Source organism: Protomyctophum bolini, assembly GCF_963924005.1.
Source record: "Protomyctophum bolini genome assembly, chromosome: 18".
Classification (NCBI taxonomy): domain Eukaryota; kingdom Metazoa; phylum Chordata; class Actinopteri; order Myctophiformes; family Myctophidae; genus Protomyctophum; species Protomyctophum bolini.
The window spans coordinates 17,022,771-17,049,191 of record NC_137879.1 but is presented as its reverse complement, the minus strand read 5'-3'; the positions used below and the strand labels follow the sequence as shown (position 1 = coordinate 17,049,191).

Sequence of the window (26,421 nt, the reverse complement as noted above, 5' to 3'; positions counted from 1 at the left end):
CCCAAATGGACCCTTACAGGTCTCAAACTCACCCATTCACCTTTTGAATTTCAAGGATGCCCATAAATCTGAGGGTATACAGATGAAACCAAGTGGACCCGAAAGTTTGAGAATTACTTTCTAATTGGCAGATCAGTACAAATGTGGTCTCTCCATGTGGGAGGCAGGGATTGGAATCCCATGTAGGAAGTTATGGATTGCAGCTTTACATCTGGATGACAAGTGTAGACCATATCCACAGATAAACAGGCCCAGTCTGAATGTCTGTGAAAAGGGTGAGCGCCTTTATGAGGTTCTGTCCTCAATCACTGCTACACTATGTGCTATTCATTCACTGGGTGGCCTCCGTGAATGTCAAACAGTGTAAGCACATACTGTACCTAATATAATGAAACATCCAAACAATACCTAAACCAAATAGGAGCACTGAACACGGTGTGTGTGTGTGTGTGTGTGTGTGTGTGTGTGTAGCTTATGCAAAGATGAAGTAAGTGCTTATAATGTACTCGCTAGCTTGCTTGTGCAAAAAAATATATATATACATATATATTGAGTGTCAGCTACTGCTTACTCACATGACATGAGTGAGCATGAACGCTTGTGTAAACACGTCCATTAATACAGGAATGGGATGAAGTCATTTCTCGAATATTTTGGGGATAAGTTTCAATTAGCCGATCTGGAGAACACTCTGGACCAAAGCCCAGTGCAACGTGTCCTCACCGTGAGAGAGTAGACGACAGGACTCATGTCTCCCACGTCCCTGTCCAGAGGACACAGCTGCTGGTACAGGGGACAGCCTCTGTCCCACAGCACGGCAGGCTTCAGGACATAGCCACAGCCACCGTTGGCCTCAAACAACGCTGCGTTCAACTGCATTGGCAGGTCTGAGAGAGAGAGAGACATTTATTGTTGCATCTTATATACGAGTATACAAGAGTGAAAATTGATAATAACAGAGTAGCACTAACAGTAAGAAAAATAGCAAAGTACATTATTGTCTCCACCAGGCCGAAGGCCTGGGGAGACAATACACGGATGTTTTGCCCTCCGTCCGTGTGTGTGTGTGTGTGTGTGTCTGTCCGTCCATTAGCAGATAATGTCCGGCACCGTTAACCTGGTCGATGCCAAACTTTGCACACCTCCCTGGATGCCAACGATGAACCCCAAATTTCCCAGAACAGCCTGTTATAGCGCCACCATGAGGCAGCTTTTCACCATTTTTACCTATAACTGCACCGATCTGCATGAAACGTTTGCACGCACACTCCCTAGAGGCCAAGGACAAACCTTTGACCTACATTTTTATAGCGCCACCAGGAGGCCGATTTTTGTAAAACACATTTTTTGTTATTTCTCCTCCAGATTTTGGATCAAAAATCCCACAAATTCTTACACAGTATCTTTATAGTCTGCCGAAGATGGATCTGATATTTCATATTCCATCGTAATTGGCTAACATTGGCTTTCAAAGTTTGCAGGATTGGCCCGTTTTGAACAAAAAGCCTCTAATCATGAACGCAGCGTGCAATTTACGTGACATCTTTCACGCACTTTCCTACTAGGCTGAGGAATATATCCAACCCTTTTCACATTGGCCTGTGTTATAGCGCCACCAACAGGTGGATTTTTTGCAAAACACATTTTTGGAAGAAAATGCCTCAAATAATCCAATTGCCATCAACGGCATAAGAAGAAATGGCACCCTTTTCTCATTGGCCTATTATAGCGCCACCAGGAGGCCACAACCTGACCTGGCCTGGTGGAGACCTGTGCCGAGTGGCACTTTTTCTAGTGCATACTGTAGCACACTCTGGGGTGCTGTGTTCAGTGCTGTGTAATCACTCTTGTAGGATAAGGCCTGATTTATGCTTACTTGCATGGCGGTGTCGCACACCAGAAATGAGCTCAAAACGTGCCACGATACACACAGTGTGAGCTTGTACAGTACATCAACGCACACAACCAAGAATAAATGATGGGTAAGAGTTCAATGTTATCTGTTACTTCATGGAGACGACACAACACTGACTTCTCCCTTAAAACAATCATTGTTTTACTAAACTTTATCTCAAATTCCTGGGTTTTGTGTTTGGAAGGCCGGGCGGGTGCGTTGGCTCTGGGTAATGGAAAAACATATCACTTTGCATTCAGGCCCTCCACTGGAATATAAATCTGTGTATTAAAATACTCAAAAGATTTTAAAAAAAAAAGAAAGAAAAGAAAGAAAAGAAAAACAGAAGACACCATGCACACACACAGCGGTGCAAGCAGGAGGTCATGTAAGGGTGGATCAGGAGACATAGCCTGTCTTTTTAATGATATTTATGGAGGGTTAGGGGAGCAGTAGGAGATGAAGCCGTAGCTCACCATTTCCAAAGATAAAAAGGGAACCGTCATCGTACTTCAATGACTATTAGATCAACAGCAACAGCCTGGGGTTCCTTTAACCACTTAAGCCCTATTCAGACATCTTATCTACAGGCTCACAAAAATACATCACTAACAAATATATCTTTGGGAAATGTGGGGCAATTGCCACCTATAATGACATGCCCCAACACAGGGCCACAGGTTGAAAGAGGTTCAAATAAACACTGGGTTGAGCTATTTTGTCGGTCACGGACACATCGTTAAGGCCAAACTACAACGTTTCATGAATTAAACCTAAATACAATGATTTTGTCAGTAACTTCATGTAGAAATAAAAGAGAAAGAGACATGCATAAATTAGAAGAAAATAGCCGATCTACAAGCTCTCAACGTGGTGTGAAGCGGCACGTTGTGAGAGATTGTAGATATGTTATTTTCACTAGTTTGGGATCCGGCAGAATGTCTCATTTATTTTTTGGGTCACGGGATAAAATTATTGGGAACCACTAATTATTCAAAAGGACCACAGGAGTGGAGGAACCACTGTTCTTCTAGGATGAGTGTGTATTTTAGCGTATAACTAATCACATGAAGGGATAGCACATCACCTTGAAACCATTAAAGCCTCCCAGAGCGGCATTCATCGTTAGTTGAAAAACGGTTTCGCTCCAATACAAGATATTTAACATTTGAAAAAAATAAAGATTCATAGACCTGAAAAGTGATCATTGGCACGAAAGCAAAGCACATTATTGGCAACTAATTCTCTCGTGAGTCATCACAAGGCCTCCGCTTAGAAAACAAATAGTATGTATTTGAGGGTAGATTCATCTATGTTCGTGTAGCAATACTGTTGATTTCTGAATTGATATGATATGACGGCTTGGAAAGAAACTCTTCAAGCTTTCAGAGGCAGGGCTGCACAGTACCACAGGCCAGAACAGAGCCTCTGTGTTGCCAGATGAGGTGTTACAGAGTGAGGGTAGACAGGAACACACCGATGTACTGTAGGGACACTGCCAGCAGTGATTCCTCAGTCTGAAAGCTTCGGTGCCAGAGTACACTGAGGTGAAATTACAAAAGAATAAACTGTCTGCTTGAAAATGCTTGTTATGACCATAGCAGACTGAACCGGCACCTTGGGGAGAAGATGGTGAAAGGAAAGGAAAGGAAAGAAAGGAAAGGAAAGGAAAGGAGCTGTTATATGTACGGGGGATGCGGTGGATGGGGGTGTTCCTCACCATCAGTCTGGTAGTTGAGGGCCACCAGTTGAACCCCATGCAGCCAGAAGGGCAGGGGGTTGGGGTTGGCCGAGTCTATCCTGGTGGCAGCCGGGTAGGTCCTGAGCAGCTGGCACACCGTGTGCTGGATCAGCTTCTGGGAGAAGCGCCGGCACAGGCGCTTGGCGGCGTTCTCGTTGACGGAGGAGATGTGGTAGCATTTGGGCGTGCGGATGATGGCGCTGAGGGAGGTAGGGGTGTTGAGGATGGGCGATGTCTGCTGCTCCTCCCAACTCAGCCGAAGACATTCAGCACCAGCTAGAGGAAGGAAGGATCATTTGTATTTATGTTACTAATTGTAATTTATTGTACAGTCAAGACACTTTGTCTTAGATTTCGCATTTGAAATACACAGTATCTAGCATAGCAAAGCATCCAAGATACAATAGTACAGTATAAGCATAGCATTACAGTAAAATTATGTTTGTATGCTTATACTATTGTTATACTAATGATTTAGTTTAAATGCATCTGTCCAAAAAGTCATGGCCTGGGGACTAGAGTGCGGTGCGGGAAGGGTGGAATGGATGGAGGAACGTGTCAGATGGGTATACCATGAAGCGGTTGAGATGGTTTGGACATGTGAGAAGGAAGAATGAGGGGTATTGTATATTCATTGTCCCATCTCTGACAAAAATCATTACAGTAGCCTGAAGGAAGATCAAGATGTTGATGTCGCAACAACTCTTTAGAAGAAATAAAATGTTTTCAATTATGATATTTCCTTTTTTCACCTTTTACCCTTCGACAGAGAACCCTGTCTTAATGCCTTATTATTAATTATTAAATGACTGTATCAAGAGCATCCGACCACAGTCTGTGACCAGTGAGATTACTATTTGAAGAATGGAAAAGTGAACTCTGTTTTTCCCATGGAGGGGCATGGAGGTCAGCTTCTAAGTGGGTGTCCTGTCTTAGCCTTCTCCCACTGCCTTTTCCACTGAGAAAGCAACTGCACTGTATGTATTTGTCCTTACAGTAACAGCATGTGCTGACTGTATACTACTGTGTGTGTGTGTGTGTGTGTGTGTGTGTGTGTGTATGCCCCTTTTATGCCGTATTATTGACATGATGTACAGTACAGCACTTTGTGACGGCCACAATTTACTCTTAATAGACTAATTGACTAATTAACAAGCCATCACCACTCAACGATGAGGCAAAGATCCTCTCTGGTAGGTACACGCCTGCCTGGCAGCCCAAATCAGCAAACTGAAGAAACCCTTACAACTTTGATTAACTCTGGTTATAAATGTGCTTTAAAATGGACCTTGGGCTTTAGGAACCCATTGCGAATGCATGCCCTTGCTGACATGGACCCCGGGCAAGGTTCGAACCCATAACCATCCAATAATAAAAAATAATAATATTAATAATAAAGCTTTATTTAAATAGTACCTTTCAAGAACGAAAGAACAAAAGAAACAAAAGAAACTACAAAGAAAAACGATAATAATAGCACAACAGTGGATAACAGATAATAAAGTGAAAAATACATCAGAGAAAACATAACAATCACAACGATAAAAGATTAGGGATTAAAAATATATAAATATATATATATATGTATAAATGGGTCTTCAGGAGAGATTTAAAATGAGGAAGCGAGTCTGTGAGCCTGTTCTCCAGGGGCAGGGCATTCCACAGTGAGGGTGCACGGACTGCAAAGGCCCGGTCGCCTATAGTTTTTTTGTGTCCCGTTCTTAATGTGAGTAGAGTCTTGCCCGAGGATCTCAGCTCACGGGCTGGCTCATAGGGCTTTTTTTACATGGCCCTCCAATGAGGACTGGATGACCTTTTTTACATGGCCCTCCAGGGAGAGGTCAGAATCTAGGGTGACACCTAGGTTTCTAGCTGCGGGTGTAATGTTTTGGCGTAAGGAACCAAGGTTATTGTCTAGGCACTCTATCGGATGGTGGGCCAAAAAGGTTTTTGATTGATTGAGTTGTAGAAAATTACATCCATACTTGAATGTCGGAGAGGCAGGAGTGCAGTTTGGCTAGGCTGTTGGTGTCGTCGGGGTTGATGGGGAGATATAGCTGGGTATCGTCGGCGTAGCAGTACAGGGATCTGTACTAGGTCCCCTCCTTTTCTCACTGTACACTAAATCCCTTGGCACCATCATCTCTGCTCACAATATATCCTATCACTGCTACGCCGATGACACACAACTGTTTCTATCCTTCCCCCCCTCTGCCACTCAGGTGGAAGAGCTCATCACTGCATGCCTGGCTGACATCTCACAGTGGATGTCCTCCAACCACCTCAAGCTGAACCCAGACAAGACTGGGCTTCTCTTCTTCCCAGCTAAGTCCTGCTTTTTATGTGATGTATTCCCATGCTTTTTTGTTCTTGGTCGTCTCTGTGCTGTGCAGGGCACGGAAACCTGACTGAAATTTCTCAAAGAGATTGTTCACGGTTAGATAGCTTATAATTTGGGTAAAGACAACTATTTCTAAAACCTTGGATAGGAACGGAAGTTTGGAAATTGGTCTGTAATTTCTGAGTGTAGACAGATCGATGTTGGGTTTTTTAAGCAGGGGGTTGGCCACCTAGTTAGTGTGTGTGTGTGTGTGTGTGTGTGTGTACATGCACACTCACTCACTAGACATGTTTTTCTATCATCATCCAGATATTTTATACACGTTTGCATCTTTTACACCGCCCCCCCCTCCCACTCCTAAACACACACAAACACTTCCTCATGAATACACCTCACTCTGTGGCCTTACGTACATTTTCCAGGGGTGCGGCTCTGAGTCATGACCTCCCCTGGTGTGTTGCCACGAGCTGGAGCTGTGCCAAAAATTGACCTGCTCCTGCTCTTCCCTCGATCCTTCCCCCTGCTGGAGCCCGCTGGAGACAGTGTGGCAAGGCCTGCGTACACACACACATGCACGCGCACACACACTGATGAAAGAGAGGGCAAGACACAGAGAAGGAAAGTAGAATAGAGAGCAAGTCAATGTAGATTTATAGAAGAGTCAAGTAGAGTGAGGCACACAATAACGACATCACAGGGATGTTTTATGGTCACGTAACCCCCCATCATTGCTTCAATGGCTGCTTGGTTTACAAGGAATTAAGCTTCAGCACCTATTTCACCTAAATCTACTGTATATTTTCTGATTATTTCAATGTATACCTGAATACAAATCTCTTGTCCTCTCTCCATGGTTCATTCATTTCTGGCGTTCTCTTCGTTTATCGCATTCTCTTCCTTCTCCTCCATTCTTCCCTCCATCTGTAATGTCATTGTTCTTACTGTCTGTCTGTCTGTCTGTCTGTCTGTCTGTCTGTCAGTCAGTCAGTCAGTCAACCTCTCTCTCTCCCTCTTTCTATCTCCTCTTTCTCGCTGTTACTCTAAGTCCTCTTTACTGTAAACAAATACAATCACAAGTGGAAACACAAGCAGGTTTATGAGGCCAGACATCCCATAAAGGAAGGCTATGGATTAGAGGAGGACACATAGTGATATCACATTGAGGAGCAGCAGTAAGAGTCTGTCTAAGATGGATGGATAAAGTCTAAAACTGTAGTTCTCAAAGTGGGGCCAGGGGACCCCCACTAAAACTGATTTACTACTAGCACCAAAATCTGTTTAACCACTTTAAACATATAGGTCTAAAAGCTACTGTAAAAGCAAGCTCACAAAGCATGCAGTACACGAGCATACATTGTGAGCTTGTATGCCTTTTTAAAAACCCTTGAAAGTAATCTTGGTCTCTAAACTGTCTCTCCCTGGCTAGCCGGGGCACCTGATGGAGGGGAAAGTAACGTGTTCTTTAAACACACTACGTCCAACTGGCGTTACCATGTCTATGCTCGGACGTAGAATAGATTCCCAGCATTGGCACTGGGTGAAAAAAATGGGTTACAAAATCGTGGGATAAAAATAAAGGGAAAAAAGCAAAAAATAAAAAATAACCCTTGAAATAATTGTACATACTTTGTATAGGGATCCATGGTACAAGATATTTTCTAATGGGGGTACAGGGCCATATACGGAGGTCCTTGATATGAAAAGGTTTGAGAACCACTGGGCTAAAATAGCAGAGAGTCTATAGTATAAGGGCAGCAAAGGCACAAGAGTCAGAATAAAATGCACTTAACCAGAATAATTTGTGGACACATGGCCCTTTTAATGCCATACTTTTGAGCCATGACCCATATTTTGACAAACACTCAAATTATGTCTTTCTATAGCATTGTCCCAAGACTAGGACTAGTGTGCATTTATCTTTTGAAGAATGGAAACGTTAACTGTATTTTTCCCATGGTGGAGTGGAGTCAGAGAGATGATGTCACAGGTTAAGTGGGTGTCCTTGTGGGAGAAGAATGGAGTGTTATATAGCTATGCTATACGTAAAAATAATTGAAAGGATTACAGGATGCCACTTTTATTTTTACAGATGCCTACAAGAGGATCATAGCTGATCATGGCTACTGCAAAGAGAAACATGGAAATCGAGAGAGAGAGAGAGAGAGAGAGAGAGAGAGAGAGAGAGAGAGAGACCGGCCCAGCAGACACACACAATGCAGGCGGAGGTGAGCTCTGCTGACAAGAGTTTAACGAATAAAGGACAGGTGCAGACTCACAGCAAACAGTCTTAAGAAACTATCTACACTCACAGAATAACTTTCTTTTGCGTTTCGGCCCCTCAGGCTGAAAGGCCAGAGGGGGTGAAACAAATACTGTTTGTTGCTGCAGTGGAATAATAAAGCAAAACACTCCTTCTGTGAGTGTGGATTGTTTATTTAGATACTGTAGACAAACAGACAGACAGACAGACAGACGTCCTACCAGGGAATTTAACGGCCTGGCAGTAGATGATGAGATCGGACAGTTCCTGGGCAATCTGTCGACTCTCCTTCTTGTTCTGAGGGAGATAAAACTCCTCCCCGAGCTCCATGTCAAACACCTAGAGACAAAGATCATGGAATAAGTACTCACACATAACTGTAACAGGATTTTCCTGGGTATATCTGCTCCTGTATTGCCTCAGGTCATTCGGGATGAGAGCATCGAATAAAGACATCAGATCATTCAAATGACAACAGAACATCCTCTGCTGGTCATTGTGGAATCTCTCACCTTCCCTTTGCTCTGGGTTGTGCTGTCTGACTTCTTCATTCTCTTCGGTATCTCATCAGCCGGCTGCTCTTCCTTATCTGCTGAGGTCTTCCCCTCTGGCTTATCCTCCAGGATGTTATCTAAAGACAGCGTATATAATACAGACGTTTATGCAAAAGTACCAGCCAAATAAATAAATACACCCCACCCTGATCAGACCTGAGTGTAAGTGGAACAAGGTGTTCAGTGACAGGAGAGGGCTGAACACCTCCAAAGATGAGTTTATGGCTAAAGAAGAACAAAATGTAATCATTTGTGCAGTTATAGTACATTTTTCTTTTTACCTCAGATAATGAGAATATATTCTAGAACCATACAGCAGCAGGATAGGGTTGTTTCAGATGATTATTATTCACTTTTCATATGGGAGAACACATGCACAGCTTTGAGCAATATACTGTACTTGTAAACATAATAAAACTGTTGCTAAGGAAAAGAAAAACATCTCATTTGGCCCTCATTCACTGAGGGCCAAATGAGATGTCCCTGACCGCTTGGAAAACTAGCGAAAACATTTCCAAGCGAAAGCTCTTCTCAGCAATCCCAGGCAACTTCTGTGCACTGTAAACAGGACTAACAGTAAGGTGCTTGACCCTCAGCTCCCATTCCTCCCACACATCAAACCGTTGCCACAGCAAAAACCCAAGACATGCATGCATCAAATTCAAGATACAGTAACAATCTATCAAAGGATAGATTCCTGGAATTTTATCCACTTCCTGAGAGTAGGGAATTGCAATAGAGTTGACCCTGAATCCCTCCTCCCCAAAGCTGTATTGTAGCCGGGTTGTGTCTAACACATAGGGACCACACAGACACAGGGGCACGCTGGTACATTGGTCCTTAACTCTATGTAAATACAATTTGCTAATTGACCTTAACCCATTAAGCCTGAGGCCGATTTTGAAAAATGTCTTCTAAATCCCAACAGTTTTCTGAAAAACGTATTTTGCTACATGAGTGGTGTTCAAACTTGTCATGTCGAGGACCCCCAAAATTATATAGTATTTGGCCGCATCTCTGACCACCATCTCAAGAAAATGTTATGCTAGTTTGAGTTAAAGATGTTTCCTTAGTTTAAACCTGTCTATGGACTGCAGCCTGCGGTTCAGTGCAGTCTGCATACTGCCTTGTTGGCTTTCCAGAAAGAAGGGGTTAGGAATTTGTGGCATGTCGCTGATGCGTTTATCTAGGATGATCTAGGAATGGAATTGAATGTCTTCTAACGTTTTCTTCTACGGTAGCCTACGGTTCAATTAATACTGTACGTCACTCAACATCTGGGGGGAAAAGTATGGAGTGCAAAGGTCAACACCAAAGTGCTCCCGTGGATACAGCAGAAACCTTCCATCTCCATTTCTCATGTTTTAATGTATTTTCATAACCTAATGCCCTATTAACAGTGTCGCATAAAAGTACCAAAAATAGCTGATCTACTGATGTGACAAAATAATTACTACATTGGATCCCCTGAAAAGTAACAGCTTTGGACATAAGGACACAAGGTCTTCCACCCGACAGTGACAAAATGCAGCGATTCTAGATTGAACAGATGATCAGAGAGGAGTGTAAGGTGAAGATAACAGCTACAGAGACAGGGAGGGTCGGAGAGAATGGCCGTGTTGAAAACATAAGTCCAGAGAGCGTTTGGCCTTTTGACGGGTCTAGCGGGCAACATAGCGGGCCAAGCTGAGGGCAGGGACTGGGAGATGGCTCTGACAGCACTGGGACAGGGTAGTTTCCACTGGTCTGTTGTTGTGCATAGGGGCAGCACAGGGCCTGAGAAACCAGATGGCTTTGTTTTGTTTCCCTGATGAGCCTGCCCAGCCGCTGGCGAGGTCACGGAAGAACACCACGCCACAGAAGAGAGCCGGAGAAGTGGTGGGGGGCGTATTTACAGTAAAATATATCCATCCGCGCGAGTGTGCATGCGTGTGTGTGTGTGTGTGTGTGTGTGTGTGTGAGAGAGAGAGAGAGAGAGAGAGAGAGAGACAGAGAGAGAGAAAGCATGCATTCAGACATCACAAACACATTGACCAATATGCAGCTATCGTCCCTTGCCGACTGAGTCTAGACTATTTTGACACAAAACAGAACTTTTGTTTTCATTGCAATCAAATTTTGAGCAAAGAATTGATTGCTACCCAGTGAATAAATCCACCCTCTTCCCCATCCTGCTGCATTCATAGAAAGAAAGGAAAAATTAAAAATAAATGATTCCATCTTGAGGGTGAAACGACGGTGAAATAAATACGGTATAGATTTTGCAGGTAAAATGGAGGGGGTTCCTACAATGAATGCAACTGTATCAAATCAGATCCAATCAGTTCTGGTAAAAAACTAAACAAGACATCTATCTATAAATCTATCTATCTGTAAATTCAAGGAATCTCTGTAGGTAGGTACCGTATGTATGTGTACACCACCACCAAGCCGTAAATACGTACATAATGATGAATAGTGAAAATATCTACAAGCTCACAATGTGTCACGATACACGGCAGTGAAGGCACACACACACAAGGCACAAGCTCCACTTTTAGGAATCCCATTAAAGTTAACCACTTAAACTCAAAATAGCAGATCTACAGTTGTGGCGCAATTGTGGCGCATTGTGACCTTGTAGATACTAGTCTATTTTTGGCAAATAGATTTGGTGTAGACGTAAAAAGTGGTCAAAGAAGTACAGTTACAGTAACTCGAGACCAGTTCTCTAAGAAAACGGATGCCTTGATATTAGCTTCCCAGGCCTGCTACACAGACACTTTATAAATGAGGAAACCTGTACGAACACTGACATGGAGTCTCTGTGCTATGCAGCAGTTTGGTATGGACAATGTCAGGTTTCATCTGTCACACAAAGAAGTGCTTGTCTCACCACCCATAGCAAAATAGCCAATCTACAAGCTATATGCTTCTTTGCATTGAAGTTGAATTACCGGTAGACATTTAATGGATTTCGTATTGAAACAAAATAAATCAAGACTCTTTCAACTGGTCATGGAGTGGTTGCTATGTACAGTGGCTAGACCATCTGTGACCTGACAGTGTACATACAAGTTGCACAAAGCAAACAGCCAGTGTGTAGATGCAGAGAAGAATTGGTAGGCTTGGTCCAGCAGAGCTGCAGATAGTTAGCGCACACACTGCAGCGTTTCCCCTATACTCATGTGGGTGAGACACCAGAGCAAAGGGTGTATCACGTTTTGGCAATTTTCTCCAATTTACACAATGGAACAATCAAATGACTCCCTAATTTCCACTGCTACAAAACATTATAGGGGAAAGACTGTCACACAACAGACAGCGTCGGAGACCGAGAATTACCTTCCTGGCCATAGGAGGCAGTAGAGGCTGAGAGGACATCAGCTAAAGAGGCAAAGAGGCAAGATAAAACAGTTGAGGAAGAGAGTTTTGACTTTGGTGTTAAAAGGACAGGCTGAAGAAAGATGAGAGAGAGAGAAAAGGTTTTACCTTAGTACCCTAGTAGATCTACAAGCTCACAATGCAACATAATGTGAACGTGTATTAGCTATTTTCAACTAAGAGATTAGGTGTAGAGGAAATAAAGGAGCGTACCAAATCTAGAGCCCAGGGAGACCCCGGTCAATTAAGTACTCTATGGTTTTAAGTTAAAGCAAACTCTATTTTAACTGGTAAATCTTGGGGATACCTTTTCATAAGAGCTTGGATGCCACACCCCTACGGTGACCACTCTGAACCCCTCCCCCTAAGCATTCAGCTGAATTGTGCTTGTGTCTGTGGGTTGCGTTGTTTTAATGCCATGCTGCTACCAATGGTATTCTCTACTGGAAAAGTACATAGTGCAGATTCCATCTGTCGCTCCCGTTTTTGGAACTACACTGAGGTGGCCGAAAGTCGAGTGGTTCTCCTTACCATCTGACAGAGACTCGTAGTCGTAATCGTACTCATCTTCCTCCTCTTCCTCATCGTCATTGGCATGATTGCCAGGCGAGGTAGCCGCAAGTGAGCCGTTGCTAGCCTGAGCCTGCATGTGGGCAAGCTGGTGGGCCTGGGGTGGAATGGGAGAAAGAGTGAGGAGTGTGTCTTTGTGTGTGTGTGTGTGTGTGTGTGTGTGTGTGTGTGTGTGTGTGTGTGTGTGTGTGTGTGTGTGTGTGTGTGTGTGTGTGTGTGTGTGTGCGCGCACGCGCGCGCGCGCGCGCGCGCGCATGCGTGCGTTCGTGCGTGCGTGCGTGTGTTGAGTATGACTTCCAGTCACTGTTGAGATTCTCTGGTACAATACTGTGGACTTCCTAGTCAATGAAGTATATACAGTAGGGTTTAAGTGGTTCATGTTACCAACCTCAAACTAGAGGCCTGTGTTTTTGAAAGGCCTATGTGAGTGAAAGGAAATGAGAGCATATCTGAAAGATACAGCTTTATATACAATGATGTAATGATTGGGGGGGGGGGGGGGTCACCCATTTCATGTGTGTCTCGTAATGGACATATGGATATATACATTCAGTCAATCTGGACACTTAATACAGCATACCTTCTGTTTGAGTATATCCACGGGGGCCTGGTGGGCTTTCAGCTTCTTGTTCTTGAGCAGGATCTTCTGTCTGAGCTGCAGCGGTGACGGCAGGAGGGGGTCATCGCTGAAGTCACTCTCAAAGAGGAAACGCGTCACCAGACGTTCTCCACAGACCGTCTGTTAAATAAATACACAACAGTGATTAAGATGGACGCGCGTCGAGAAATATCATATTAGAGTCAGGTTTCTATACTGTTCTCATGAGCATGGGAGGCATCCATCCTCCGTTAAGAGAAAATGAAAGTGTCCTTATCAAAACAAAAGGGCACTACAAATAAACATACCCTGTGGTGAACTGACCTCTCAATCTCAGGATACAAAAAACAACAACGTTCTCAACATAAAAGGCATCTTAGACATTAGCAGTATGCTTAGAAGTCCATCTCTCCTCCATCTAAATAGGGTGGAATGCTGGGAAGCTGTCTAAGATGAAAGCAGTGTGATATCCCATGACGTACAGTGTATCAGACATATACCCAGATGTCTTTGGCAAGTTTGGATTTTAACAAAGGTGTGTTGAGGTTAGACACAGAGAGAGAGAAATACATCCACATTTACCCCTAATTTTGATTATGCCGAGTTCCTGGCCAGAACGTCAGATGCTGGCATTAAGCAATTGGAAAATAAAGGTATAACCAAATTGGGGCATTTATTTATTAAATAATAGTTTAATGACATTTGAACTGTTGATACAGATACCAGCTCCCAAAACAAGATTGTAAGACGGAAAGGAGTCATATTTAAGATGCAGTCTAAGTAAGATGGCTACCACAAGCTTAAACTGGCTATATCCCCAATACTATTCAACCTAGAAAGGTTGTCTAGGTGTTAGGGCTCAAGATATGTGGCTGAATCAGTGAATTTACCATCAGATAATAATTTATTGTTAAATCCAAGATGGCATCCATGTGATGGACCTTTATATGATTGTGTGGAATTATACAATAGAGAAATCACTATTTAAACTGGTCCAAACTACTGAATGTTATTTTCATTCTTCATACAGCACCCATTATAGATCTCAAGAATACTATTTAAATACATTTTAGTTTGTTCTGTCCTCTACAGGGTCTGATCAAGTAGTGTACAATATGAGCCTGCAGGTGTAAGAACATCCGTCCGTACCTTAAAGATCTCAGCCATCTTGCGCTGCTGAGGAAGGGAGCAGTGGTTCTCTATCGACAGAATGACGGGCATGTCAGAGTTGACAAATGCAGATCGGTTTATGGCCTCCACCACATCCTACAGTCAGGAGAAGAAAGGAAATGAGACGGATGTGTTAACATTAAACCCTACCGTATGTGCTTTGCTGACCAGAGTCCCCCAGGGGTCTATACTACAGTATACAAGTATCCTCGCCGAACATATTCCATCTACGAGCTCACAACGTTGTGAGCTTGTTGTAGATTGGCAGAATTGTCAGGGTTCATGTGGTTCATCTAATATTAGATCGTCTCCGTCATATTCAGTGTGTAATTGTCTCGCTAAGATTCACCACTGAAACCAATGCTGAGTGAATTGTCCAACTTTACTAATGTAAATTAGTAAAGAAAAGTTGTTAAGTGTAGTAAATGTTTATGATCATGGAAGGTTCCCATACATTATGACAAGAGATTCCATTACAAACTTGGCAATATATATATAATATAGGTATAGCATTTAGTCCAAACTCTCATGACTAAGTAATGGTGATGATCCTCTCCAGGAAGAACGTAGCTGGTGAACAGACATCACTGGACGTGCATTCAGAAGATCCTCATTTGTTTGGTCTAACTACTCCACAATGGAATTAGTGCTTGGACTGAAGTGAATTCTTCCATGGGTAGAGAGTGGAAATGTTTCCTGTTGGCGTACATTATATAGTGCCAGGGACATACTGAAAGCGCTGAATTAATTGCATCCTGTGTCTGTGTGCGCGTGCGTGAGAGAGAGAGAGAGAGAGAGAGAGAGAGAGAGAGATAAAGATCCATCCATTTCGGGAAACTTTCCCAAATGTAACCACTTGAACCCTAGCAACCCTATTCTAGGCATTCCATAATAGGCGAACAGAACACTCAGCAAAAATCACAGATCTACAAACTCACTATGCGTTGCATGGCTATTTTCAACAAAGTGATTTGACTTAGACAGGGAAACTAGGCCAAAGACCCTGAGGAAACCCGGTCAATGAAGGTTAAAGTCATTTAAAGTCATCAAGTCAGAGGCAATAATTAAAAAGCTCATAAATACTTTTTGGTCTTCCTGATGGTATGAAAAAATACACACTTAATTTCCTTGCCGGCACTGACTGTCTGACAGCAGACACAATCAATGTGGTCATGTTATTTTGGAGTGATACTTTAAAGCTGATAGAGCTCTGGAAGACTTTTATGAAAAGTGATACAGTGTCGTCCAATTCATGTGATTCATTATTACCTCCTTGAAGACAAACTGATCCTAAAAACAACAAGTTGGCGTATCCAGGCCCTTCTCCATCCTGTGGGCTTTTCATCTTTACACTGGAACAGCTTTTCTTTTTTTAATGATAAAAACGTTATTCCCAAGACCGTTTAACTATATAAACCCTGGCATCACTATTTTGGGCACATTTTCAACATTGTTTAAATGTTTTTTGTAAAGAAATAAAACATTAAAAGCAGATGAACAATGTCTATGCTTGTTGATCTGCTCCCTTTATTGCATATAGTGCACTGGAGATAGAGAGCTAAAGAGAGGTCCTGAACCAGATTCCAACCAAGGACGTTATAATCTTTTGGTCCCTGTGCTAACTGGCAAACCTGTAGTATATACTGTATAGATAATTTATATACGTAGATTTAAACATTTTGCCATCTATATCTACTTGGCTGCTCGCTTACCCTGTTGTTGGCTGACTAGACTTCATGTCATTTAAGGACAATACATTGAAAGTGAGGTGATACTGTATAACAAATTACGCTATTCCTAATTGATGGGCGGCCTCAGGACTTTCCCTCGGAACACCTCCAGATATCCTGGGACTCTCCGAACTATAGTTGGGAAAAGCCTGTCCGAACCCCAGCGTCGGAAGGAGACCAGAGCTAACCTTGAAGGGAATCTTGGTGGTCAGTGTGTGTCCGTGGTAGATGATGGGCATGCCGTCATCTCCATCCCAGCAGTCCAGCTCTACGCTCCGACAGCCCTGCAGCAGCACCTAGGCAACCGTCACATCCCATAATAAGATAAAACAGCACTGGGGAGATGATATGGTCAGGAGGCTCACACAAACATCAGGGGGAACACAAAACTCCCTTGAGAAATTATGTGGGGTTATTATGTGACCACGGAAAACTGAAATCCTGAGAAAGGGAAAAGATCTTACGTCGTTGACCGCCATGATAGGAATTATATTAAAATATCATCAAAGAGTATGTTTGCTTGCAATTATCCTACATCACTGCTGCAGTGGTCAGTGCAGACCAACGATTCCCAAACCATTCCAACTCGAGACTCGTTTCCCACACAAAATTACATTATGAATTAATCAATTAATGAATCACGAAAGCCCTACGGACCAACTCACATGACTGTACAGCTCCACAGAGGACTCTCCTTTCAGCTGGTGTCCAGTCAGATAGGTGTTGTGGGACGACTCCACGTAGTAGTAGGACATGGGGTACTGGAGCTCCTCTGGATTCACCTGGGACTCCTCGTTACGCGACGCAAAGTTGTCCTTGTCCATAAGGTACCTGCTCAGAAGAGAGTGGCGGTCGGGGGTTTGTGCGCTGTGAGGGTCCAGTTTAACCCATTCTGACCTGAGATCAGATTCTAAAAATGTCACAGTCGCTCTTCGATTTTTCAAAAATAGCAGACCTACAAGCTCGTAGCGCGCCACTCGGTGGCGCGCTATGAGCTTGTAGATCTGCTATTTTTCAATAGCTAAAGCATAACATGATGCTAGCACCAAAATGGGTTCCCGTTCAGAATGGGTTAAAAGCACAGAAATGGGTGGTAATAACTAAAGACATTTTTCAATGATATACAGTAAAATATAAGGGTGGGAATCAAGAATCGTTAACGCTGAGAATCGACATTGTATCTTTTATGATGTGCTTCTGTCAGTTGCTCATAAAACAATGATGCCATAATAATGTCTATGCTGCTGACAAGGAAAAACTTAGGTCTCAGACATTAACCCATTCTGGGCGGGAACCCCTTTTGGTGTTATAACCATTCTGGACGGGAACCCCTCTTGGGGTTCCCTAAGTTTTTCAGAAAACTTAGGTCAGGATTTAGAAGGCATTTTTTAATTGGCGTCAGGCCAAAATGGGTTAATTGAACAGACAATCTGTGTAGACCTTTTTACACACTGAAACTTTACAGGAATCAATAAGCAAATAGATAAAGAAAGAATCTGACTGATTAACAAATCACAAATGGCATTGGTATCAATAACATTTAAAGTGTTAGTTTCACATTCATTGTACATGGTTGTAATACCTAGCGAAGCCCTCAAATGACATCCAGCCCATTTGGCGCATGCTTGATGAAGGCTCAAATTTCTGGAGGAGAAAAAAAACAAACAAATATGTTTCATCAATACTATCGACCAGCTCTAATTCTTTCCTTCCTCCGTCTCGGGTTCCCTACATTCTACCTGCTATCTATCATCTGTTCACACTCGCTTTCCAATGATACTCTATCAGTCCTCCACTCATCCCTTCTTCCATTTTTTATTCCAGTTGCCTCTCTCCTCTAACCATAGCTGAATTACATATTGTAGGTCAGTTGCTATCTACCTCCATCCATTGATCCATCCCACTAACCAACCAACCAACCATCCCCACTCCCTTCCTTCATCCATCCCTCCCTCCCCACTCCCTTCATTCATTCATTCATCCCTCCCTCCCTCCAACTAACTAACAAACCATTGTCTCTCTTGTCCTACCTGTATGATACTGAGTATCTCATCGTAGCTCAGGTGTTCCCTCTGACAGTTGACCAGGAAGTCGTTAAGCTGAGGGATCGCCAGTCCCAGGACGCCCAGCGACGCGTTCTCCACCCCCGTCCCATTGGTCACTATGCTGGCGGCGGCGATGGCGTCAGAGATCTGCTTCTGGTTGTCGGACATCTGCTGGCGCGTGCGGATGAACAGGCCGAGGTCAGAACCGTTACGGGTTAGTAAGTCTGGAGACAGGAGACACGGTAGGAGAAGTGATGGAGAGTGAGTATCCATTTGGCCTTTTTTTATGTACTGCTGTACTTGTGCTATACTTGTCAATAAAATATTAAATCAATCAATCAGTATGTCCATATACCGTATATGTGCCTGTTTATTGTAAGTCTACTGTATGTGTATGTCTATTAAAGGTGTGTGTACCGAGGTCAGGCTGCAGCCCAGTGTCTTTGTCGTCTATCCTGAGGTTGGTGTAAAGAGGAGCGGACTCCTGACTGGAGCGACCGCAAGGCACAGCAAACGTATCAAACAACTCCTTGAGGTCCTTCCTACTGCGGGTACTGTCATATAAACACACACAGACTTTCACAATTAAAACACATCTTTATGTGCAAAACTATCTTCTGAATGAGCATGGTGTTTTCTGTTTTGCTTAGTAGTTGCTTGTCTTGGACATTATAGATAGTGTAAAATTAGACCTTGATATAACAAATCGACTATACATTATTTGTTTAATAAAATGTCTCTTTTTAGACACAATAGTGGAAAAGCTGATCTAAGAGATTTTTGCTATTTCTGTTAGTACAAAACTTTGGTCAATTCGTTGATAAAGCAGAAAACAAAAGAAATGTGATTCTCAATTATTCAATTAATCGAAAAAGTAATCGATATAATAATCGCTGAAAACATTATCGATAGTTGCAGCCCTACACAGGGCTAGACTCAAGATCAGGATAGCAGGAAAGGCCACTGCTTATTCTCATTCTCTGTTCTTGCGTAAGCCCAGGCTTCAGACGGATTAGAGTTAACAATAGGAGCAAGGTGAGGTCAACAGAAACCTCAGTCCAACAGATGATAAACTACTGCAACAAAATTCCCCCAGCAAGCTTCTTCAGTAAGATGGCCTTGAAAAAACGATTGGCTGAATTCATTGGAGTTTTCTCTGGACGCCTTCAGGCGCAGTCTCCTGTTATTAAACTAAAGGGACAGCCCGAGTGGATAGTTGTTCTGTTATCTATACCTGAAAGACTTGAAGAGCTCAACAAATTCAATGAAGCTCATGGTGCTGTCAGAGATCATGAGATTCTGGAAGCCTTTGAAACAGCCTTTGCCACGACCGTGCCATGACTTACTGCTCCATGTGCTGAGAGAGAGAGAGAGAGAGAGAGAGAGAGAGAGAGAGAGATTTTTAGTGCCGTTTGTTGTAAATTCAGTTTTTTACCCTTTATTGTAGCACTTTGAGATTTGTTTTAAATGTAAAGTGCAATATAAATAAAATGTATTATTATGGTAAATATCGGGAAGAAATCTCACATCTTTATGTTTTTTACTTTTTTGTAACTGAATGCCCTACTTCGTCATAATAGTCACACAAAACGACAAAAGTAGGAACAATAGCCGATCCACAAGCTCACAACACGTTTGCTTGTACTGTAGATCTGATACTGTATACATACAATTATTTTTTGTAAGAGAGAAAGTGCACTTTACACTCTTCCTAGTATTGAAGTAGATACTTGGATACATACCCAGACTGTGACTTGGAGCTTCCTGATAGGATAGGAGAGGATTGTGGGCGGGACTGGTTGGAGCCAGCCATGCTAGAGGAAGAGGAAGTGGAGGAGGAAGAGGAGGAGGAAGGTAGCGTTCCAGGGCTCCTATTGGCAGAGAGCGAAAAGGGTCCAGAGAAGCTGTCCTCTATGGAGAGACAATAGTGAAGGGTAAAGCAATATACAGTAAACCATATTATAGTCTTTGTAGGTGAAGATCTCATAAAATCTTAGTGTTTTGTCAATTATTTGTTGGATCACATGAAATACCTTCACAGCCCACAAGTTGGGAATCACTGGTTTATGGACAAATGAAGCCAATACAAAACTGCAGCGCTTTTGGACCAAATCCCAGAATTCCTCACCTGGCTCCTCCTGGTCTACACTCTCTGAGAACTCCAGTCCGTTGCGGCCCAGTAGTCCCTCCTTACAGCTCCGCGTTTTCCTGGAAACCATCTCGTCATCTGTGGCATCCCCGCTATCTCCCTGCGAGGCAAAAAAACGAAACACAGATTTCAGTATGGGAAGCCAATAACTTTTAAGGAAGAGACAAAATACAAATCTGTTGTCTGCATAACAAATTTAAGTGAATTGATATTTGCAGCCCTAACTAAAACACTATTAACCATATTCACACTGTGGCCATTTTGCTATTAGGATGAAATGCCACCCCAAAAGGACGTGCAAGCAAAAGGGCAGCTTTGTGAATATAGTCTATTAGGACCCTTGGAAACAAGTAAGGCAGAACAACTTGCTGAGTCCTCACCCGGACGAGCACTTTCTTCTTCTTCTTGGTTTTGTCATTGATGCCCATCGGGCTGCCTTTCTGGTTGCCAGGTTTTTCTGCCCCGCCTGTACCCATGTTCCACCGCCGCCCACCAAACAGCTCAATGGCCTGGGCTAACGTTGGGCCCTCGTACCTGGCATCCTCCTGGTAGACATCCACCGGAAAATAGGGCAATGGCACACACATGCACACACACATACACACATACTTGTATAAAGTCTGATATAATCTTGAATTAACCTAAAGAAGTGCTGCACACAAGAAAAAAAGAGTCAAACATACATTATACTGTGTGTGCATATTAGACAAATGTAGAAAGAATATTCTATATATATATATATATATATATATATTTCGCTGTCACTTTGCACTTGGGGATGCCATTTTACGCCTTTAATTAAGCATTTCCAGTTTGCAAAAAGTCATTATTTGAATGACAGCATACCTGATATAGACAGACATACTGCTTCCTCAGCCACTGTAGTCTCTGGTCAGGAAACCTCTTCATCTTCCTGGTTGCATTCAGCAGCTCTGATAGGCCCTTGTAGAGCACCTGTACTGTGTGATTGGGCGCCACGAAGTGCAGAAGCCTAACAGGTACAGTTAATGTAGAGCAATTAACTAAAATAAAGTTAGGGCTGTCCTCCCCCAAATAAACTGTAAATGGGTGATTTAATCGACATTGTAATGTTGATTTCACAGTGGCTTCGGGATATTGACCTGGTAGAATTAAGCACATGAGCCCTATGTATACCACATTGTATGACTAGTTACATGGCCACAGTTGTGAGCTTGTAGATCTGCTATTTTTGAATAGCACCTACAGTACAGTATAATGATATGAGCAAAAAAATAGGAATGCCCGGTTGCACATGGTTTAAGTGTTTACAGTTTACAAGACATGTTCTTATCATTTATCAAGAAATAAATAGCTCAGCATGGACAAAAGTAAAGTCCTGGTCGACTGAGACCAAATTGACATAATTAGGGGACAGGCCTACGTGAAATAATCTAAATGAAGGAAACATCTACAGATACAGTGGAATTGTAAAGCTGGATGTTGAACCTGTTATCGGTGGTGCTGAGACCGTAGAGGAGGCTGAGTCCGTTCTCCTCTGCCGTCATCTGGCACAGCTTGTTCTGCAGACACACAGCATGGACATCCACCCCGTGGTGGCCCAGGAACACTGCCTGGGAAATTAAAAACATGATAACACTGTAGTTTGGCTCATCTGACCCATGCATGACAACCCTTCATTCAAACACAAACTCGTATTGGTACACCAGAGTGCAGAACAGCAGTGATAGCTTAGTTACAGTTGCACGATGACAGTTTATCTTTGAAAAACAGTATTATTATGGTAGTGTTATGATACAGTGTTGTGTCAAGCCCCCCATTCATCTGTTATTAATAGAGTTATAGAATGATAGATTACTATATCATCAATAATTCTCAACGTGACCTCTATTCTGGGCATGTCATAATAGGCAAACATTATTAAAAAAGAAGTAAAGCTTTGGCAGGAATAACAGATCTACAAGCTCACAACTGTTCGCAATGCAACGCTTGTTGGCTTGTAGCGCGGCTATTTTGGGTGAAGACATCTGGTGTAGAGGGAAATGGGAGTGGGCCAAGTATAGATACAGGACCCAGGTGAATAATGTAACTACAGTTTATAAATAGTTAATTATACCTTGACCACTCCCAGATCCAGCAGGCCCTCTGCCAGGCCGGCTGCCACAGGCTGCCCCAGCCCCACTGGGAGTTCAATGGGCGAAGAGCCTCCACTCTGAGGCTTACCTGCCGTACATAATGTAGCACACATTTAGAACATAGATTGGAATAATGACCCCCTAAAGGGGCTCAGCATTTTAATTTATATGACATTGACGTTCATTGTCATGTTTTACCCCAGACGAGCGTGGTGTTGTCAGGCTGGAGGCGCAGCAGGCAGCGGGCCGTCAGGTGGCTGTCCTGGTCGTAGTGGATCACTGTGGCTCCCTGCAGCAGGAACTGGTGCACGTCAGGCTGCAGCGACAACACATACCTGAATAGAAGAATAGAAGTGTACATTTATTTAAAGTTTATCCGTGTGTGTGTGTGTGTGTGTGTGTGTGTGTGTGTGTGTGTGTGTGTGTGTGTGTGTGTGTGTGTGTGTGTGTGTGTGTGTGTGTGTGTGTGTGTGTGTGTGTGTGTGCGCGCGTGCGCGTTCACTGTGTTGTGTCTGTCCTACCAGGGGATAAGCTCTGTGCCGTGGCTGAAGGCCTGGTGAGTCTCCTCTGTGCCCTGAAACTCCACCTCCTTTGCAGCCGGCTCAGACAGGTCGCCCTCAGAGTCCGACAGGTCACCCAGTGTGAACCTACAGGGACCAGGTGAAGGAATGGGGCCAGGTGGGGGAATGGGACCAGGAAGAGAAGGCAGGAATGAGTGGGGGGGGGGGGGAGAGGAGAATGAAATGAGTTTCAGGGAGTGCTACAGTACAGCAGGTCAGTGGTTCTCTAAATACCTGCAATGTTCCCCTTTACTCAGCACCTTGTTTTGTTTCGCAAGAACTTCAGCAGGCAACTATATAATCAACAAAAAAATCTAAAACTCTCATTTCCACTTACTCATCTTACAGATGAAGAGTGGAAAGATTGGCGAGAATATTGTCTAAATGGAGAAAAGAAACGGAGAAACAAAAAGAAGGGAAGAGAACATCAAAGAAACAGAAAGAAACAGGTGAAGTGACAGTACGGCTCGTACTAAGGGTTGTTTATCCGTAGTTGTGAAAAAATAGCTGATCTACAAGCTCACAAAGATTTGCCTCACGATGTGTTGTGAGCTTGTAGATCAGCTATTTTCAGCACACAACTAAAAGTATAAAGCAGGCTTAAGAAAAAAAAGACACCTAGCAACAAAAGAGTGTTTATTCCGATTCCAATACAGACCCGGACAAGCAGAACATCCTGTTATAAATTCCTGATCAGAGCCTGACATCATAATTCAGTACAAATAAAAAGCTCTTCCTAGCAACACAGAGATGCACTTCTAGATACACACATACGCACACACACACCATTACAGTGCAAATTAAACATATAACCGCAAATATAATGTTCCAACAAGTCGGCATCTATCAGTCCAAAATCCGACTGGTGTCATTGGCCACTGGCGCTCAGACGACGACCAGAGCTCCCATTTCTTCCTGTCCTGACAGGAAACTAAAGCCTGTTATCCTGTTTCTCTGTTACCCAGGTGTTTATGGGAACATCACCTCATCGTAATAACAATCTAAAATGAAAAATATGCCCCCTTACCGCTGGCCGACCCACTCTCTTAAGGCTTGTGTTTTGCGTCTAGAAAGTAAAATCTGAGTGACCCGGTGCTAGATAAAGGTTTGTTAAGCATCCCGTTAATCTGTACCCAGAAGTTACAATGTAAGCACGGTGTATCTAAAGAAAGTCTGGAATGTGACAGTCTACATAAACCAGAAAAATGCACGGATAATGTTTTAAAAGTGTCTAATGCTTTCCGCCACGGGAAGCCATTGTTCGTACATCACTGTTATGAACACGAAGGCTGAATTGCATTCCTGGTCAAAGCTATTCCTTCTTCCTGAATGGTCTGAGTGCTGCTGTGGAATGGCTGATAATAATGATGTAAACGTATGAATTATGTTATGGCAAATTGTATGCGACTCATCTGCTGTGTGTTACCATGACAAAAACAGGGCTTCACTGGATGTTCTCAAGCAGTTACAGTTTGACATTCCAGATTTCTTGGGTTTCACACACAGAGCTCAGAAACTAAAATAATACATTTTTATGACAACAATGCATCCAGCTGTGGGGGCAACCATCAATGCATGCATGCATTGAATGCAGTGCATCACTGCTTCACACATCACACGCGCACGCACACGCACACGCACACGCACACACACACACACACACACACACACACACACACACACACACACACACACACACACACACACACACACACACACACACACACACACACACACACACACACACACACACACACACGATTATAATTGAAGAAAGGGCAAATAAAAGGTACGTGATAATTGTGTGATTCAGAAACGGTAAAATGCATGAAAAGAGTTTGTACTGACTGATTACGACTGCGGTCCCTGAAGGAGTTGTTCCTGGAGGCGGGGGAGGGGCCGGTAGAGGAGGGGCTGATGGAAGGCTCCTCTGGATCCTCTGCCTCCAGACTACGATTACAAGACCTGAGGAAGAGGAAAGGAGTACAAGCTAAGAAGAAGTAGAGAACATCAAAAAGCTCCAGGCAGAGTAGAACAATAGACAGAGGTTTCCAGCCTGGCAGAGATAAACACATTAGAAACAGTTAATTATTTTGTGAACCTGATGATCTGTAAGATGTTGCTGACAGTGGCTTCCTTCTCTGGGACGTGGAGGCCATCAGAACCAGACCGAGACAGGAAGTTATGTTGCCCACTGTAGTTGGACACAAACTAGGGAAAGAGGGGGACAAACAGAAGTGGAAGTGAGGGAGTGTGAACCTGCGTGCATGCGTGCGTGCATGCGTGCGCGTACGCTCGCATGCGTATGTGTGTGTGTGCGCGCGTGTGTGTTCTTACGTCCAGTGAGTCATCTGTATCATCTAGAGGTGGTTTGAGGCTGATGATGCTGGCTGTCCCATCCAATGCATCACTCAGTTCCTTCAGGAACACCCCACAGAACGGCACCACCTGGGTGTACAACATACCACAACACAATCTTCAACAACTACAGCACGTCACATTGTCGATGACACGATGTGAACAAAGAACACAAATAAAAGTTAGTAAGTCTGTGTGAAACAATTCCAAGAATTAAACCGCTATAAATCTCTAGACCCGTAATGATTTTATATACTTAATTTGTGCCCTCCTTCAACTCTATACAACAAAAGCTATTTTCAGTCACTTTGGTGAAAATAGCATATACAAGCTTACAACTCGTCACGCAATGTGAGATTTTCTCTGTCTTTTTCCCTCTCTGCAAGAGAGGAGCTGTTAAGTATTGGACGAATAAAGTATCTATCTAGATTGGCTATTTCTACAGAATGTTCCACTATTATGAAACGTCCAGAACAGGGATGCTAGTTAAACTACAGCAGAGCCAACCTTGCATCCTGGGATATTGAGTGCCCTGGTGACGAGCTTCTTGTACTCTGTGGAGGTCTCATGCTGGGCCATGGCATCCTTCAGGCCTCTCATGGTCTCGATGTCTGACTGGTCCATGAACTGCCACATCTTAAGCACCTTACGGGACCTGACAAGCAAAGGAAACACATTACACAACACAAGATAAAACTCAGTCCAACAAACAAATCCTACGTACGTGTGCGTGCGTGCGTGCCTTCTAACCTGAGACCAGCCAGGAACTCCATGACAGCGTTGTAATTGCCCATGTTCCAGCAGCACTTGGCCACATGGACCAAGTAGGAGAAGACCTCCCTCTTCTCCTCCATGGAGCCTGCTGTGAGGACCAGCCACGTAACCCACGAACTCACCTGTTCAACAGTTATTAGTAATCACTAGACATTATAATTATTATTCATTTTATTTTTGGGCACCTTGCAGTACACTCA

General features: G+C 43.4%; 1 protein-coding gene across 4 annotated transcripts in view; it reads right to left on the bottom strand.

Moving 5' to 3' along the window:
- Positions 1 to 26,421, bottom strand: part of plce1 (phospholipase C, epsilon 1) — a 118,192-nt gene that overhangs the window by 16,902 nt on the left and 74,869 nt on the right. For 3 of the 4 annotated variants that reach the window (XM_080789177.1, XM_080789179.1, XM_080789180.1), the window contains 28 exons: positions 26,198 to 26,343; positions 25,955 to 26,102; positions 25,427 to 25,537; positions 25,191 to 25,300; positions 24,938 to 25,054; positions 23,051 to 23,176; positions 22,728 to 22,864; positions 22,511 to 22,617; positions 21,883 to 22,007; positions 21,262 to 21,406; positions 20,796 to 20,960; positions 20,395 to 20,515; positions 20,009 to 20,177; positions 19,501 to 19,623; positions 18,684 to 18,820; positions 18,252 to 18,490; positions 17,804 to 17,865; positions 16,887 to 17,052; positions 16,410 to 16,517; positions 14,471 to 14,587; positions 13,304 to 13,462; positions 12,685 to 12,820; positions 12,115 to 12,156; positions 8,749 to 8,867; positions 8,458 to 8,575; positions 6,390 to 6,530; positions 3,615 to 3,911; positions 724 to 887 (listed from right to left, as the gene is read on the bottom strand). In XM_080789177.1, coding sequence (XP_080645303.1) covers positions 724 to 887; positions 3,615 to 3,911; positions 6,390 to 6,530; positions 8,458 to 8,575; positions 8,749 to 8,867; positions 12,115 to 12,156; positions 12,685 to 12,820; positions 13,304 to 13,462; positions 14,471 to 14,587; positions 16,410 to 16,517; positions 16,887 to 17,052; positions 17,804 to 17,865; positions 18,252 to 18,490; positions 18,684 to 18,820; positions 19,501 to 19,623; positions 20,009 to 20,177; positions 20,395 to 20,515; positions 20,796 to 20,960; positions 21,262 to 21,406; positions 21,883 to 22,007; positions 22,511 to 22,617; positions 22,728 to 22,864; positions 23,051 to 23,176; positions 24,938 to 25,054; positions 25,191 to 25,300; positions 25,427 to 25,537; positions 25,955 to 26,102; positions 26,198 to 26,343 — 3,855 coding nt within the window. The remainder of the gene's footprint in view (positions 1 to 723; positions 888 to 3,614; positions 3,912 to 6,389; positions 6,531 to 8,457; positions 8,576 to 8,748; positions 8,868 to 12,114; positions 12,157 to 12,684; positions 12,821 to 13,303; positions 13,463 to 14,470; positions 14,588 to 16,409; positions 16,518 to 16,886; positions 17,053 to 17,803; positions 17,866 to 18,251; positions 18,491 to 18,683; positions 18,821 to 19,500; positions 19,624 to 20,008; positions 20,178 to 20,394; positions 20,516 to 20,795; positions 20,961 to 21,261; positions 21,407 to 21,882; positions 22,008 to 22,510; positions 22,618 to 22,727; positions 22,865 to 23,050; positions 23,177 to 24,937; positions 25,055 to 25,190; positions 25,301 to 25,426; positions 25,538 to 25,954; positions 26,103 to 26,197; positions 26,344 to 26,421) is intronic. The other variant, XM_080789178.1, reaches the window with a different exon arrangement.